This window comes from Anopheles coustani, chromosome 2 (genome assembly GCF_943734705.1).
Source record: "Anopheles coustani chromosome 2, idAnoCousDA_361_x.2, whole genome shotgun sequence".
NCBI lineage: Eukaryota > Metazoa > Arthropoda > Insecta > Diptera > Culicidae > Anopheles > Anopheles coustani.
The window spans coordinates 55,191,872-55,210,386 of NC_071289.1; the positions used below are offsets into that span (position 1 = coordinate 55,191,872).

The following is an 18,515-nucleotide window of genomic DNA, read 5'->3' on the forward strand; positions in this document are numbered from 1 at the left end:
GTCCCTGTTGATCCAATTCTCGTGTCGATGTCGATATTTTGAGGCCATAATATGCAAATTTCAATATTACACAATCGATTCTCGTTATTTTTTCGTTAGGAAAGATCACCTTAAACATCCGGTTGATTGTTTGTGCTTTGGAAGATGTCTGTTTTTTTTGTGATGGACCAAAATCTCCTACTGTGTTTAAATATACAACAGTCTAATAAATATAATAATAATAATAATAATAATAATAAAAATAATAATAAAAAGTTAAATTCTACAAAGATACAAACCTCTCATGCAGTCGACATTTTGAGGAAGTTCTGTTTCATCAATCTTAGTAATTGAGATTTTCAAATTACTACCAGCAAGGAATATGAGAATAGGTTGAATGAATAATATGTTTAGAATGTTATGTTAAATCAATCTAGTTCAAATGACGAACCACGATGCTGAGGTTTCTCGTTACAAGGAACATTTTACGCAGCAAGACGCAAACGAAATTGCACATAAAGTCTGTTTATTGTTTATTCAAAATTGGAATCGCTACAATCAATAAGTATTTAGCCACAATGCGATTTCAATCATAGGGCTCGGTCTACCATTACCGAGAACTGCTGTTTGGGTCTCCAAAGAGCTCCAGTAACCATGTATCCTGAATACATACATTTGTTCTACAATCAATCGTACGTTCTGTGGTTGCCTGTGTTTTACAATCCCTTAATAAATACCACACAATTTTCGCTACACTGTACAGTAGAACTACGAATCTCTCAATATACAGAAAGGCCACAGTTGTTTAGTTGTTTGTAAACTATTTTTAATCTCTACTAAATGTTCCATATCTGTTCACAGGCTCTCGCATAACAATGCACGCGCATTTATGGTAATGGTTGTTAATAAGCTTTCTTCAATTTGATTATTTTTTTAAATAATGTTTTATGAAGCGCAACACACAACGAGCAAGGTGTTTGTCATTAGAGTTACGTTTAAAAAGCATTTCAAACACAAGCGTGATGGTTAGTACAAGGACGCATTTGGGTTACTATTTCAGGCAGCAAAAAATACCTACAACAATGGCGTTCAACTTGTCACATTCTGCCACCACGGGGAGTTAGACATAACAAATTGACAGACAGACACAATCAGAGGACGTGATGTAATTGTCGTATTGCTCGTTTTATATAATTTTTTTTTATTACTTTATTAGGTTTAACTTTTATTTCGATTTTTGCTTATTTACGCACCGTATATGAAGAGTGAACAGTATGGTTAACGAATAAATAATTTAAAAGATGAAAATATGCGTCTACTACGAAACGATTCTGGTTAAACGTGGATGCTTCCGCTAATGTACAGTAGTATACTCTAGAAACAGAAACGAGACGAGGAGCAGCGACCCATAGGAATCGCGTTTTGTCGTTAGTTTGTATGTATGTGCGCTTTTGTCTCTTATGCCCTGTTTTTGGTGCCTGTCCGTGGCCACCAATAGTTTTTTATTACTTTTACTTCAAACTTTCAATTTTTGTTGCTTTTTTATAATGGGTTTACTTTCTGTGCGTCACATTCTTTTGCAGTTACTTTCGTAGCATCGAATTGAAAATATATTTTTTTAGCTAGAACACAAAGGTAGAGAAACATCACGCAAATTGATGAGGGATTTTGACAGGTTCGTCCCTTTTGCTGCTGTAAATATTCAATACTTCTTCCTCTTGCCTGAAAACGACGATCGATTTCAAAAGCGGTAACTTTCGTTCTATCTAGCAACCGTCGCCAGTTGTGCCCATGCTTTCTTCGGTTCCTCCAACGAAAGCGGCTTTAGCTATGTATAAGGGGGTTATGCTTTCATCTTCAACCCTTAGCCAAACAGACTTCTACTATATAAACATTAATATGTTGCTTCCCAACGATCGATTCATATTCTTTCGGTGTAGTGATTATTTTGTGTTTGCTTGTTTTTGTTTTATGATAGTAAAAGGCAACTTTAGTGAATATAGGCCGTTGCTACGCTACTGTGTTCGTTGCTTACACACGTGCATCTTCTCCTCTTCGCTTCCTTGTTTCATTTTTCTTCATTTCTTTCGCATTCTACATCTCGCGCTTCTAACATTGCTTTCTTCTATAACTTTCACTTCCTTCAACACGTACACACTCCGCGGTTTCTCTACACCTTTCTCACTTGTTCTTTCTCACGTTCGCTCTAGTTCTATCTATAATGGTATCTTACTACGCTCAACAAGCTGCTTTATGCTTGAAACATGTTGTTTGCACAGAAAGAAAACGGTTAAAACGCACAATAATTTAAATGTCTGCTACATGTGAATTTGTTTCTCCTTCTATAGTGCGCTCCGTCTCTACAGATACGTCTTATCGATGAGGACAAATACAATATCGAATGCTTGTTCCTGTCACTATCGTCAAAGTTTAACAAAATAAAAAAAAGATAAATAAAAATGGGACAAACAGAAGCCCAACCTAGATAAGGGATGAACCAGAAAAGTCGAAGCGGTTCGAGTGGAGTTTGTCTGTAGGAGGGTTTTGCGGATGTTGTTTTGCTCTGGCAAATGGACATGGACGGTTCTGAAATGTTCATGTGAATGCCTTTGGGGAAGGATATGAAAGAAGGAGGAAGTGTATCATCCTTTTCGTGGATTCTTAATTAAGCACATTCGGACCCTTTTTCAGGATGGTTTTCTCTCGCTTTTTTTAACTTAACTGAATGCACTGGGAAATGAGTGTGGGGGAGGAGAGTACAGAAATGTGTTCTCGATGAAATCTTTCAATAATGATCGTGAACCGCTTGCGGATGGCTTTGCCGAGGTTGAGGCCTGGCACACGTTTACATCAACTTCTGCTTGGCACACTCCGGACAGATAACGTCCTGCTCGTCGGTGATGAAACCGCGTCCGACCAGCGACGTTTTGCAGATGGCGCAGATGAAACAATCGTTGTGCCAGTGGCGATCCTCGAACGAGATGAAACGCGTACCGCCGATGCCTACGGTGAAACAGAAAGTCGCAAGGAGAAAGTGAGTAATAGAAGTAGAGACGAGTCGACCATGTGATCAAGCTTTTATTTCTCATCGGACACTTACCGGTGATTGGCTTGGTACAGGAGGTGCATCTCTTCGCGAACAGCTCGCCGAAACAGTCGGCGCAGTAGGGCTTCTCGTCGCGGCTCGTGAAGCGCTGGCCGGCAAGCGACACCTGGCAGTTGGTGCAGGTGAAGCACTCACGATGCCACGGTTCGTTCTTGTACGTTACGCCGCCACTGGTGATGATCTGCATTGGAATGGCAACGGTAAAAATCGATCAATGACATTTACCTCAAGTACGTTCGCTTACTAACAAGTTTGTACTTACCTTCTTGCACTTGATGCAACGGGTTGCGTACTTCTCCTCGTAGCAGCCGGCGCAGTAGATTTCCTGCTCACGCGGAATAAACGACTTCGTGCCGATGGCGGTCTTGCACACGCAGCAGCAGAAGCACTTCTCGTGCCACTGTCGCGTTTTGTACTCCATCTTCTTCGTGCCTGTAAACATCAGTGGAAAAGAGAAAAAAAAATTAGAATAGTTATGAAAACGAAGTTGTGTTTTTCCTAGATGCTTCATAGCAGTCACTGATTCTAATAATTCATTTAAAGCAATTTCATCCCTATTTTTCATATTCAATTTTGTTTTCTCCACAGCGTATATTGTCAATTTGCCTAAGGGTGTATTTCTTATCGGCTATATCATGAGATTTGGTTTACCAGTGGTGGAAATTTTCAATATTTGAAATGTTGTAATGTAAACATGTAAATGAATATATATGACCAATAAGGATATTTTTTACTCTATAAAATTTTTGATGGTGAAACTGTCCTCTAACTGTCATAAAATAACTTTACATTTTACGTGTTTAATTTCACCTATGCTCAATTTATCATATGAGTCAGGAATAGTCTGTAGTAAATTTTTTTGGTTGTCACTATTTAAAACAATACAAAAGAAATAAAATTGTTTGTCTAAAAAACACGGATTACTTTTAGTAGTAAAATTACATAAAAGTAGGACCACCAAATTGTTAACTCTGTAAGTAAAAAAGAAAAACAAAATGTACAAATAACTTAAGCAATCATTTGATTGTACCAACTTCAACATCTTAATGCACGTGAGGGATCCAACAAAAACCGCACCCTTCGTATTTTACAAACACGTGCCTCGTGTCATTTGAGTCTCATCTTCAATCTCTTCCCTACTATCTACTTCTCTCGTACCCCCTATGGTATGACAAATATTTTTTTCTTTTTCAACACCTTTTCATTATCGCAGTGGCACCTTTTAATTTGCAATATCAATAATTGTCAAGCACTCATCTTATCGCGGGCGCCTCGTGGCTTTAATTGCACGCCGAAAAGGTACACAAACGGCCAAGGCCCAAACACAAACAGTCAACAATGTCCTCCAGACCGCAACCATACATTCTAGCGCATCTACGACGATGATCACTTCCAACAAGGTTAATCGGTTTGCGAACGATCGTCGATCGAAACCAGAGGATCAACGGAATTTAACATGTATGGCTAAAAACGTGCATTCGTGCGATGTGGAATGACGTGAAATATTGCGATGGGGGTTTGATATCAATGTGAATCATCATGCCAGAGAAACTTTTCACTTCCGTACAAGGAATTTCGCTTCCTAGCGCTTGTCAGTAGTTGAAGATGCCACTTGAGTCACGAACACAGAAGCCGTATTCTGTTGACGATACTTCCCGCAATCGTCGATCATCGGGGGATTAATAAATTGCTTGCCCTGTCTCCCCACGGGGCCAACATGAGTTTCGATCGATTTATCGACCACGCCAGGGTCCGATAAAAAGTGCAATGGAGGTGGAGGTGGCTCGGAACGGAACCGAGGAAGGGATCCCTCAGCGCCATTTCCAGAAGTTGGACCATTTAGGGTAGCTATTGCGGACGTCGCCTCGTGAGAAATTTTATTTTTCGTTGTGTGGGCGTCGAGGGTCACAAATCTCCTGTTTCATCCACGAGCTATAAGTTTGGTTTGCAGATGGCGCCCTCAGTGGAGGCCCTCCAGAATGAGGGCACTCATGGCCGTTTGTACGCTGGAAATACGGAAGGCCAGCCTTTTACGGGCGAGAGTGAATTCTCGTTGGCGTCATCGACAGCGGAAGGAAACTGCGATCTGGCAAATAATCGGTGCATGTGTGGGTGTCCCGGTCAGCTCAAGAAGAACTTGTAGAATTTAGTTTAATTTTTAATTTGTTTATCGATGAAGATCTTATATAAGAGCTTTGAATATCTTTATATTAAATTATTATCCGCTTCCGACAAGAAACTCATTAATCGCCGAAGGCTGGAGGCGCCATCTTTTGACGAATGTGTCGTATGCATTTAATTTTTCAACGCACTTGTCGCTTGTCCTCCGTTAAGTGAAACATGTTACAAGCTTCCGCCCGAAAACGGACCACCTACACAAGGCTTGTAGGCTTGCCGATAGCTTCCATCCCTTTCACATCGTTCGTTCGTTCACTCGAAGCTAAGATTAATTAAATCGAATGAATATTCAATCGATCTTGGCCGTCGGGTGGCAAGCAAGATTAAAATGTTGGCAAACGCGCCATGCGCAAGGCAAGCGGCAGTCGCTAGGAGAGAAAAAGCAACACAACACGTTGATTTATACACGATCTCATCCATCAAATTGCAAACGATCTTTCGGTCGGTGAAGACGGCGCATAACGAGGGGATGTGAGGCATGCTCTTAAGAACATGCCTGTGTGTGACAGATTTTGAGTGAGCACCCAAAATGCCGATGAAGTTGTTTTACATAAGTCAATGGCAGCGCTTCTAAATGTTGTCGTGTTTTTTTTTCGCAATACGGCTCGGGAAGGAAAACTATAAAATGACTATAAATTATCTCCGAACCGTCGGGAGAAACTACCCTGACTACGGCCCATGTAGGTGGGACACATTATACATTATCTTTCCAACAAGGTCCGAACTCATTAATGCCATCCATTCTGCTCCGTCGAAGAAAGGCAAAAGCGTGGAAGGGAGTAAATGTTTAAATGTCGCTAAATTAAAACACAATACTTCATTATTCTTAGCTCGCTAGCCAAAAGTGGCGAAGAATGAGTCTTTAGGTTAAAACGACTAAACAACACTAATGATACATCGATCGCAACGGAAAGGCTGCACATACAAGCACACGTGGGGAAAACAAACAAACGCACATTCCCGATTGTGCGGAGGATTTGTTTATGCATTGGAAAATTAATTGGCACAACAACTCGGCTTCCTTTTTCCTGTTTGGACTCGACACGGAACGTGGGCATGAATTAGCATCGTCTATCTATTTCGGTTGATAAATGTGCATCCATTACTAGTGGCACCGAGAGTCGTTGTAGAGGCCATTCGAATTATCGTAATGTGTGAGTGTGTGGTTTCGCCACATTACTATGATGCTGAGGTTGTTGATGTGGGAGCTTTGGAATCACATTCCATTCTAATGAGACAGTGGTTTTCAAAAATAGTGAGTTACAAGTACTTCGTCTCTTAAGGTGGTGGAGGGTAAGAAATTGAAAAAGGATTAAATTTTAATATTAAACCAAAACCAAATTAGATGATCTTTATCCTAATGTACGCAGTTTAGAGATATTTCCATTCGATTCAAACATTTTATATTGTTTCGACTAATCGACTTTACGATCGCATTGAGACGCTGTTTTCTCGACACGTTTCGTCCACAATAAGACACGACAAAAAGCTTTTGTCGCTTGATGTGGAACGTTAATTTCAAACAAGCAATAAAAATTTTATAGCTCTTCCCTTCCAAAATCGTCCACGCGAGACAAACTGTTTTCTTCTTCCGAATGTTAAATGTGTTGAACAAATAATTTACGTCCAATTTCCGCCGTGAAATCACGACGTTACAAACAACCCACGGTCAGCGGCGGTTGATCAGACGGTGGAGTATTATAACAAATTTAAAAAAAAAACGCATAAGGTCATGTGCAAAGGAAGAAACCAAAAAAAAAAAACAAACGTAGTCCCTCTTCGGACCAACCACTTGACACTCCCCGGGAGCAATGATGACGTGTTTTTCGTCAAACATACAATCCATGATCTCACCAACTTATCCAATCGCGTTTGAAGTCAAGCGTGACGTTTCTGGTTTGTTTGCTTTTGTGGCATCCAGATTTAAAATTCGAAGAGACAAAAAAACAGCAAGATTGCAATCGGCCGTCTGTGGCCATGTTGTGAGCAAGCGAACATTTTATTTTTCACCCAAGTGAAGCAGTTGGAAAGTCAATAGAATACACGCAACAAGAAGAAGTGAATGCTTCCATTTTGGACGGAACGACGCCAAGGGGTAGAGTTGCTACTTCTTGGCCCACGAGCTCCCCAGGACGTGCTACAAGCTGCCAAAATTATGCTAATTTTTGCATCTTTTCAGCATCGTGGGACGAGCAAAGCTGCGTGGAGTAGCAGCACGCGATCACCATTCGCCATTCCGAGGCCATAAAAGAAATATCGAACTGGACGTGTTATTCATTGGCCGCCGGGAGACAGGTTGTTCTCCGAGCCTACTCCTTTCTTTGATGATGTATCTGATGGCAATCTTTCTTTGGCAGCACCCCGTTCCAGGCGAAGGTCGTTTTACGTACGTTCTGTTGAGACGAGTGTGTGTTTGCCCGTGCACGTGGGCAGCACTTGCAGCGCACGCTGCAGGGTCAACCGCGGGAAGATTGAAATTTATAGCGATCACCATCCGATCCGAACCCGACCCGGTCGGTCAACCGAGATTGATTCCAACCGAGAGCGAATATCGAGAAACACCCGCGAGAGGAACTGTGTCGCCAAACGGGCGGAATTGTTTGCGGTTTTACGGTTTCCGATGGAGTTCTTTCCAAACCGGCACACAAACCCATTCGAAAAACACGGCTCAGGGTTAATTGAAATAATGGCGACTGCTATTTGTCAAAGACGGTTTGTGATTGCATTTCAGCGGCGACTGATTGGCGCTATTGTGGTGCTTGTATGAGTTTGCATTTATTTGCCAAAACTCACATTGGAAGGCATCGAAAGGCAATTAAAATCATTGGCAAACATTTGATGAATGCACTTTTCATTTGACCTTTGTGAGTATTCGTTTGTTGAAGAAGACGTAACGGTATATTGTCGGTATTTTAATTATTATTTTTACGAATACCTTCCCTGTTTTTAAACCCATTTTTAACCAAAACTAGTCTTTGGAAATAATTCTCTTAATAAAAATCTGCTGTATATTCTGTATGGTAATGTATTAAATTTGGTATATGTTCATACCAAATTTAAATATATTTAATATTTTTTTCTCTTATACTTCATAAGTAGTAGATCTTACACTTCATAAGTTCTACTAAATCTACTTCAGTTCAAACGATGTTAAGTACTTCTATTCTAGTACATATTTTAAGGTTCTTTTAGATTAAGATTTAGAAAGATTTTACTGCACGAAAAAACGATTCAATTTACAGAATTAAAATTGGTACAGATATAGTAAAAATCACTACCTTCGATTCACTTTAACTGCTGATAAAACAAAATTTTATCGTATACATTACACCTGAACAGATTTGTCTATAGTACGATCAATTAGGATCGTAAATTATGCGCTTTTGGGTAAAACGCTTATCGAACAATGGGGTAAAGTTAAAAAATAAATCATCTTCACTGAGTGCAACAACAAACAGGGCGTTTTAAATGGATTAATCTATTTAGATTATCTTTTGACCGCTGATTTGCTAGCGGAATCGATTTCAACTCTACAACGATCCTCCACTTTTGCCAGTGCACTATGGGAAGATTTATGACCTACATAAAAGTGCCACACTTCCAGCATTGAGTCAACTGTTACGCTAGAGAAAAGGACCTCCGCCAGCGCTTTAATGGCGACATTAACCCTGCCTATCGATCAAACGCCGGCAGGACGGACCTTGCGGGCTCCAGTTCGAGTGCTGATTCCAAACGGTAGCTCAGATGCGGGGCTTTTCGGTTTTTGCACGGCTGTCCACCAGCTGTCCGCGAAGAGGGCGAAGAGAGGGGGAGAGGGCTCGTAGTTTGGTGCCGAAAGAGGGCAGAACCGACAACCGTTTGCACCTTTCGGTGGACGACGCGGACAGGCTTGGCCGATAATAGCGTGGCGGGGCCAATTATCGTGCGTCCGTTAATTGGACCTAAATGGATGCGACACACGGGGTGGCCTGTGCCCGGTGTCTCGGGTATAACTTCATCGAGATGAGCTTGTTTGCCCTGACCGTAGATGGCGCGCGCACGAGCTCCTTCCGACGTTCCGAGCTCTACCGCAACGGAAGCGGAACCGAACCGGTTCCGTCCGCGCGGACATTAACAACGCGAAGCTGTTGGCGTTGCCGTTCGTAGGCGTGTGCGTGTGTGTATGCGCGTGAATGTGTCAGCCTGGTGTTAATTCGTTCTCGCGCACAAGTAACGCGAGGGCGAGGCGTCAATTGGTTCCTAACGAGTTTTTAAATAGTGTTTGACGATGTTGTGTATTGTTCCCAAAATGATTTTGGAACTCCCATTTGTATTATCCAGTACCTGGAGTCGTGTCGCGACAGTCACCGACGCGGCAGTCCAGTCCAAGATGGCAGCGGAACTTTTCCTGCTCCTTCGCGGCCGTTGCCCCCGGCAGGAACATGCTCAGGATCGCGATGTCCTCGTTGTTGTCCTCGGCGCGCTTAATCCGCTCGCCGCCGACCGTTTTCGTCTTCAGCCGCAGCCGGGAGTCGAAGTCGGACGACAGGATATCCATGGCCATTATTTTACTATCGTCAGGTTTCAAGTGAAGTTCCTACACCAAGCAACAAATCACGAGGATCACAGGTTGTTTTTCCAACAAAGAAACCGACCACTTTGAGAGCACACAGCTAATCTTTGCTGTTTTTTTTTTCTTTTTTAAGCTTCAACACCTCTTCAGAGAAATGGAACAAACTTTCTTTATCCACTAGATATGAAATATTTTCACTCCTTTTCTTGCCGTTTCTCCAACTCAGGATATAACACGGAATCGGGTAAACGTGATCGTGCAACTTTTTTAGCACACAAAACTTTACGCACAGGAGACACTCGGGAAACCGGGACGGGAACTGAACGAAAACAACGGTCCGACAACGAGATCAACGCCACGGCATCCGACGATGTGCGCTGACCAAACGTTCATTCATAACTGAAGTGAAGTCGCACGCCGGCCCCGGGGTATAGTAGTACTTATTGCGTGAGCTAGCTCAGCCGTCTCAGCGCTTGGAACGGGGTGGACATTGCGGGGCGATGAGACGCGCTTTTGGAGCGTGGTGTTGTGGCCGAGGTCAAGGCGGTAGTCGAGTGGGAGAGAGATTCCTGCCTTCGTCGTTTCCATCGTCGGCGTCGTCAAGTTTACCTTCCACATTTCCTTGCATGGTTCTTTTGTTTTCTTGCCCCTTTGCAACGCCCTGGCACACGGGCGACTGGGGCCTGCGGTGGGACGTGTGGTGTGTCTACGTGGTTGCCGGCTGTCGTCATCTTCAGTTTGCGGAATGCCAAAGGGAAGAGCACCCCACGGATGTTTCGGTACAAAAAAAAAACCCTCGTAAAACGGAGCTCAAACCTGAGGACAACTTCGCAGGGGAACCTCGCACCACATTATCAATCCTTCAGCAGCATTAGCGCACAATTTTTCATATTTATGAGCGCCGGTCCGATGCTGCTTTGTTTTTTGCGTGTTCTTTATTTCCGTCTTAGCCGTCAGTGGTTTCGAGTTTGCTTGTGAAACCGAATACCGATAATCTCCAAACATTATGGCCCTCCGAAAAAGGCTCCGCCCTTCATGGGGATCGTCGCGTATGGGAAGGAAACTCGCAAAAGGCCGTAACGTAACTTCACTTGAGTGCAGAAAAAGGCGCCATGGAAATATGTCTCGAAATTGATTTTGACATGCAAAACATATCCTTCGCTTTGGGGTTGCGTGCGTTCAGCCCTTCGTTCGTTCGTGTGTGGTAGAATCCGAGCGATTTCGGACGAGACACTAAAAGCGGCACACACTTCATTTTCCCTTATGGTAGGTCCTGGGATTCGGGAAGTTCTAAAACAAAAGAAACCCGAAAGCCAACGTCCTCGCCCGTTCCGAATCGAAAGGGCCCAGTATAGGGCCCTTGCATGTGGAGCCCATAAAAGGTCTGCGTTTGCGACGCCTTCGGCTGTGTTCTATGTCGCAGGTCGGTTCTGGTGAGGTTTCACTGCCAACTGGCTAGAATCGGTGGACAGAAGGGGGAAGGCAAGGCCAGGAAGCGAACGAGGTAATCGGCATTTGCATGCGATTTGCTTATCGCTCGTGTGTTATTTTACTTTTTTTTTTTGTAGCTGGTTCTACCTCATGGAGTCGCCTGTACGCGATGTGTGGCACGCGTTAGTTGTTGCCGTTGTTGACACGAAACTCTAGACACCGCGTGCAATCTCATCCTCCGTGTAGCTGGGCTGTGATGGATTTCACAGTGCTCCAATACGCTCATCTCATCGCGGTGTCACTTTGGTCGTGGTTTCAAAGTTGAAGCTGCCCGAAGCCCCGAGCCAGCACGTGGGACGTAAAATATAAGAGCAAAAACAAAGCTCCCTTAAAGTGAACTAGTTTCCTAGAGAATATTAGAGTAGGGCTTGATGCGTAGGTTTAAATAGAGGCAGAAAATAAAAGAAAATCCAGACCATACAAATTATGCCATAAACTGACATGTTTTAAGTACTACTTTTGTCTATTCGTCAGGCCAAGACTGCTCAGCGGTTGTAGCGCCAATAAAGTAAGTTTGTATATAAATTAAAACCAGACAAGTTTTTAGGTGGCATATTCTATAAAAAATGTAGAAACAATTTCAACCAATCAGATAAAAAGATTAAGGTAAAATTGCTTCTCACAAGTTAAAACCAAAATGCCTCTCGATTCCTAAGATATTGGTGAATGATTCCTCCGTGCGAAACTCACGCTCTAAAAACCCTTGAATCCCCAAATCCTTGGATGCCCTTATAGTGCCTGTTTATAGTGCCCAAAAAGGGCTGCAAATGAAATTAGCAGTTAATTGCTAAACTCCAGCATCTAAAGTTGTTTGTGTTTGCGATGAAAGCAGCCGAGGCAGCGTTTTGTTGTGCGTGGGTGGTTCACCGGAAAAATAAAACACTGTAGCAAGACCTCGCCGTAATCCCACCCCAACAGGCTCACGTTACATGTGTCTCGGTGGCCACACCGGGGAATCAAACCTCTGGCTGATATGTTCCGCTGTCTACGGATGAAAAGGGTTTTCTGTTTACCTCACACGTGATCGTCCACGTTTGTCCAGCTTTAGTTTCAGAATCGTGGCCAGTCTAGGGACTAGTGGCAAGTACTCCGCAAAGGGTTTAGTTCAAGGGATTACGATCTGAAAAGGGTGCTAATGGAGAACCACATTAATCACAGCCCTCGCCGAGGTGGCGCGGAATAACGAGTGTTTGTTCTGCTTTGACGGCATCGATTTCCAAGGACAAAAACCTCATTCGTCTAATATTTTTGCGCCTCTAAGAAGAACATTTTAGTATTTTTATATCTCAATAAGAGTTCGAACATCTTAAAATCATCTTCTTGTCCGTTCTTATTCTCTAAGCAAACACAAAATAAGCGAATGAATTGTGTCGTTTTGTAATTAGTTTCAACTTTACAACTCCACGCCGGAGTACTAAATCGTTTTGTTACTAACCAAAGAGAAGTTTCGACTTGTCGTAAGTTACGTTCCGTTACGGCGAAGCCTTCCCAATGTCAACGGACCTTCTTATGGCCCACCATGCGCTGTTGTAAATTTATTGCTTGTTGTTTAATTTTGCCTCGGTTGTTGTTGTTGTTCTGGAACTTGCATTTCGGGCCTGCGGAGGCGGATTATGGACAGGTTGATGTTGATTAAACAATCGCACATTAATGTCGTCTCCAGTGGTCGACCAATCGTCGATATTGTTTTCGTTCGCTCTTTCACTCGGTACCGCTCGAGGGAAGTGGTACCGGGCCATGCTCCGCACAGGCCTGACGTTTCGATGGACATACGTTGAACAAAAACAGCGATGCAGATACGCCTCGTTTTTAACCTTCGTGTGAAGTGTGCAAGTGAAAAGAAGCAAATTGTGTTATTAATGCGAACCTCAGCCACCCAGGCAGACAAGGTTTCGCAGCCGCATTGGAAGATCCAATCACCCCGAGGGGAGTGGGGATTCTATTCAGTAGTAAACGTCGTCCGGGGACGTCTAAGTCTCCCGCGTGAATGACAGATGATTTCCAGAGGTTTTTGCACCCGTCCGCCTTCTCTGACAGGTCGGCGCGTGATGGATGAATGCAGTCGCGATCGATATCGATGCACTAGACAGCAACAGGAGAACTCTACCCGCGTGATCGTGCTTAAGTCGGGAGAAAACTGTTCATTACCGAGCCGCAATGGGGCGGCTAATCTGGTGCGTTTCAACCGAACGGATTCCACCATGACGCTGACGACGGCAACGAAGACGATCGTCTTTCTCTTGCCTTATTGCGGATTCTTAGTGTGTTGTTCCGCCACGTGGCAGAATGATTCATAGGATTTGTGGCGCCGGGTGAGTGCGCGTAAAGCTTCCGGATTAGAAGAAGGCGAAGAGCCGAAGGCGTGATCGGAATGGCATCCATAACACAGCATAAAACAAACATCGCCCGCAGCATTCCGCACGCTACTGCTGGATGGTTCTCCGGTGACTCCCACGTTGTTCGAGGGGACTCGGGCGAAGCATGACAAATCGGATCACGGCGATCGGATCGTCACACGCATCCTTAGAAACCGGGGGTGAAACTCCTACGCACGCATTCGTGGAGAACTCGATTAGAGGTTTGATCGTTGTCCAGCATTTCTATGCCTTACTCCATGCGAACCAAGTTGGGGTTCGCAACTCCTTCAAGCGTGTCGTTTGTGTGTGAGTGCGTTTTTTTATGGCACCTATTGAGAGGTATCAAGTTTTACGATATGGAAACTGTCCATAAATGTCTCATTTTGGAATTGATCTGCGAATAATTTACTTGACCTAAAACCGTTAGACAATGGGAAACCTAGTTCCGGTGTTGGCTGCGGTAGAGTAGCTGTCAACTTGTCAAACTGACCAACGCGACCTTTTTTGGAGATATCGAGTTGCAACCTCTCCTAGTTTTTTTTTAATTTATACTAATTTAAATCAATAAATATAACCATCACCAGAGGGGAGAAAATATTTCGCTTCCATAAGACACGATCGTAGTTGGCGGTTATAAACCCCCACCCGCAGGACTCCAATTTGCCAAACGGTGAAATAAAATAACTTTATTAGCTTGTGCACCATTTCGGACAGCACTTGTAATTGGCGCTATAAAACGAGAGGGCACCACATAAAAAGAACACCGAATGGTTTTAAAAACGTCGGCTGCAACAGGTCGCACTGGTCCTTAACAAGTGAGGCTCAGCGTCACGCCAACGACGTCGTGACCCCACGCGGCCGATAACTGCCCCTGGTGGCAATTTACCACCCCGAAATAATGGCGGCCCCCATTGTTCTACAGCCGCAGAAAAAGCCATAAAGGATGGAAATTAAGCCCACGGCCATGTATAATACGCTGATCGGCGCAGGGTTGCCACGGAGAGTGAAAGTTATTCGATCCCCAGAAAGCTTGCGCTCCCTTGGGTTTATGAAGTCGTTTTCGAGTTCAATGTCTGGCTGCTATGGCCTCCTTGGGAGAGGAAGGATCTGCCTGGAGCAATGGGACACCTACGCGGTACGGCTGCTCAATTCGAGGGTCATTCCTCAATTTTGTCTTGCGTTCGTGCATGTCTACAGCTGCAACAAAAGCCGAATATCACGCTTCCGCCCGTTCCCCGTAATGTTATAATTGATGTTGTTCCTCGTCAAAAGGCAGGACCGGGAGGGAGGAAGAAAAAAGAACACGGGATGGTGGTAAACTTTCCGCCGTTGTCGATCCTGTCCGCACAAATCGGATGCCAAGGCTGAAGATAGGGTGTGATCTCTTTATTTGACTAATTTACGAGCCTCTCATCTGTCTCGCGCTGGTCGTCTGGAAGGAGGGCAAGTGCAGTGGGAACTCGCCTCACACTCAGGGACAGAAACCCCCCATGACGTAATCCAGATCACAAATCATACGCCGGAACCTTGTTTGTGTGACCGATCGCTTAGGTCATTTGGCGAAAGGTTTCAAGCAAAACAAGCAGGAAAAAGAAGCATGGGATGCGCTCATCTGGCTCCAGTTGCCTGGGGGACTTTGTAGGTCAGGCTAAAACGAATAGCATGAACCGTGCGTGCTCTTTCGGTTCGGGATGCGACACGCGAGATTTGTGTCTTGAACTCCAATTGAATTTAATTATTTCACGACCATCGCCAACGGGAAGCTCGTTGAGCAAACAAAGGCCAAAATAAAACACTGTCCACGAGACAAAAAAGGAGAAAACCCCCGCTAAGTATCGCAAGTACCTCGCGCCTTCTTGGAGATATTCTTTGTTGTACAAGTGCAAACTGTCCCCGTTTCATCTCGAACACGATTTTCGGTGTGTGTTACACCGATCCGTGTAATTAATCATCTTTCCGTTAAAGAACCCAAAGGTGGATTATGTCACTGTACACACTAGACACATGCGGCGACGAGTTTTGTTAAGAACCTCGCGGAGTTGCTGATTTATTGCTTGTGGCATCGACATACCTTGAAGTCTTTTGTTATTTTTATTTTTTTTTTCAAACACGATCTTTTTTTAAGAAGGTATCCATGACACATAATGTAGGTTGTAGATTTGACAAGATTTGTAGTAGGCTGAAAGATCCAAGATCGACTAAGTCCTAGTACAAGTGTTCGGTCATGGTCTGCCGTTCGTAGATCGCAGATCATTCGTATGTTTCAATAAGATGATTAATGCTAATTGAAAGAAAAACTCCATCAGCCTAATCCCGTTCTGAACTTGACTCAAGATTCGATCTTATGGTTGCGCTGTGGACTTAGTAATCGAAAACTTCTGGTTATTTATAGTCTGTGTCGCTTTTTTCAGTAGCAACAGACACAACATGTATGAAGTCGATGTATTTATCGTATCGATTGGAGTTTTGGTTGGTCGTTGAGTTGCCGGGAAGCGGATGGATATGAATAAACCAGATGGCTTTCGAGGTTGATTAGAAACCACATCGTACTCCTTTCAATCAAATCGTTGCCCTGTGTTTTGATTTTATTTTGAAGCGGCAGATGGACGCCACTAAACGAATATTTTAAAAAAAAACTTAACCTGAGAAAATGAAGTACAAATTATAACAATTCTTCAGGAAGAACGGCACCAAGGGAATCAAAAAGGCCATTTTACGCAAAATATACTCTACTCTTTTCATTCTTTTAATTTAGATATTGTTTTGTGAAACCTCGTATGTATAACTATTTGTGCATTGATTTCTTGGCGCACTTTCAATTTGCCACACTTTTAAAACTTTCAAATACCCAAAAAGTTTTTTCTACAGAAAACCTACTTTTGATCCTTAAAGATTAATGTGTTTGGAGCAATCACAGAAAAGAGGAAACCCATATTTCTCTATCCTTTTTTCCTACTTACCGGCACGGAAGATTTCGCCGCAGCCATCGCAGCGGGACGCGAACTGGGCGTCATAGCAGTTACCGCAGTAGATTTTGTCCGCCTTGGAGCCGAACTGTTTATCCACCAGCGAAATGCGACACTTGTTGCACAGGAAGCAGGCTTCGTGCCAGTGCTTGTCCTTGTACGAGAGATCCTACGTAAAGAAATTGATTTTCATCCGTTAGTTGATACACTTCCTCCTCAATTTTCCACAACCTTCGCCTACCTTCGAATCGATACCGATAGTCTTGTTGCATTCCTCGCAGACGTTGGCGAACACGTTCTCGTAGCACTTGATGCAGTACGGGTGCTCGTCGCGCAGAACGTACCGTTGGCCGGTCAGGCTTTCGTCGCACTGCCAGCAGCAGAAGTGACCCGAGTGCCAGTCCTTCGACATGGCTTTGGTGTACTCGCCACTGAAAATAAGCTGTAGGAAAAAACAAAACACATGCTCAATTCGTTATCGATATCAAAGTTTGATTTGGTTTGAATTGAAATAATTTCAATTCACACAATTGGTAAGATTCACATAATTCAATCCAAAATAAATGTCTTTAAAGATAGGACACATGCGCATATAGAACAAATATCTACACTCAAAGTAAGAACAAACTCATTAAACGCTTCATCAGAGTGAAGTGGCAAAAGTATGAATTAAACTTTAAAACTACTGGATGTTAAATGTTTCAGGAATGAGGATTGAAATTAGTTTCTGAAGAGAATATTTTTCATATTGTAACCACTTTGAATAAAGAACGAACTTTCGAAACCTTAAATAATATTTGTCTGTACCTTAAAGTTAGAGCAGGGATAACGAAAGACGAGTGCGGTTCAACTGGACTGGAGTCATCATCATCATCACCCAACACGCCTACGAGCCACAAGTAGTCGGAATTCAGTTCATTTCACCAATTTTCCAACCCACAAAATGCCGTCTATGTTTCGCTGCGTGAGCAAAATCATAACACACTTAGCTTCAAGCTGTCGACAACATATTTGTTTTGAATATTTTGATGCTGCTTTGCGTTCGCTACCGAATGCATTTTTGCCTCGCTCGTTTCCATGTGGTTTTCCGCTATTCTTCAACCAGCCCAAGAGCATATCCCAACATCTTCACCGCTTGGGCCCCTGCAGCTCAAGTCAGTCTTGGGGGCCGAATGTGTGTTGTTCTAAAAATAAGCCCAATACATTGGAGATCAAATGTTTGGTTGCGCACCGGCCGAAATTCGGTCATGCGAGCGGGCCGAGTGCAAAAACGAAAACCTTCCTCCCCCTAACACCAGACCAGACATATGAATATCATCTGGGACGTGAGTGTGGGAGCGATCGTTCCATTTTACCATCCCAGCAAGTAGCAGAACTTGTGTCCCGTGTTTGGACTAGATCTTTAGCGTTCTCTAAAGCAACGGTCCGGGGAATTGCTGTTCGGCATGAGCTGCATGGCCAGAAATATGCATATGCTCATCCTGGCAAAGGTCATAAGGCATGCTTTTTGCCAGTGTTTCGTTCTCGAATCGTTTTGCTCTGGAAACAAATTAAACACAACTCTCTCGACGCCTCGTGCCAGTAGGTGGATATCGATGAAAAGTTAACCGAACCGAACCCTGCCCGTACAACTCTTGCCCGGTCTGGTGAGTTTTCACACTTCGATAGCATTTTATTTTTGGCCCTGGTAGGGCGCGCATTTCCGCGAACAAGAGTCACGTCGGCAAAAATCCATCGCGCTCCCGGGATTCCCGCTCCTTTTCGTCGATCGCGTAATGCGCCGCATAAAGAGGTCGATGATATTTTATTTTACAAGTAAAAAAGTCCGTGTGCTATTATTATCTAACACGATCGGAGAAGCAGAAAATAAACATGCATTGAGTTCT

The 18,515-nt window shown here is 43.6% G+C and overlaps 1 protein-coding gene across 4 annotated transcripts in view; it reads right to left on the reverse strand.

Annotated features, from left to right (window-relative positions):
- Nucleotides 1-497: 497 nt before the first annotated feature.
- The window catches only part of LOC131266205 (four and a half LIM domains protein 2), a 122,832-nt gene continuing 104,814 nt past the window's right edge, over nt 498-18,515 (reverse strand). For 2 of the 4 annotated variants that reach the window (XM_058268600.1, XM_058268602.1), the window contains 5 exons: nt 16,871-17,071; nt 16,624-16,798; nt 3,348-3,517; nt 3,080-3,266; nt 498-2,982 (listed from right to left, as the gene is read on the reverse strand). In XM_058268600.1, the coding sequence (XP_058124583.1) occupies nt 2,825-2,982; nt 3,080-3,266; nt 3,348-3,517; nt 16,624-16,798; nt 16,871-17,071 (891 nt within the window). In that variant the 3' untranslated portion in view covers nt 498-2,824. Of the gene's footprint in view, nt 2,983-3,079; nt 3,267-3,347; nt 3,518-9,586; nt 9,807-16,623; nt 16,799-16,870; nt 17,072-18,515 lie in introns of those variants that run through there. The other 2 variants (XM_058268601.1, XM_058268603.1) reach the window with 2 other exon arrangements.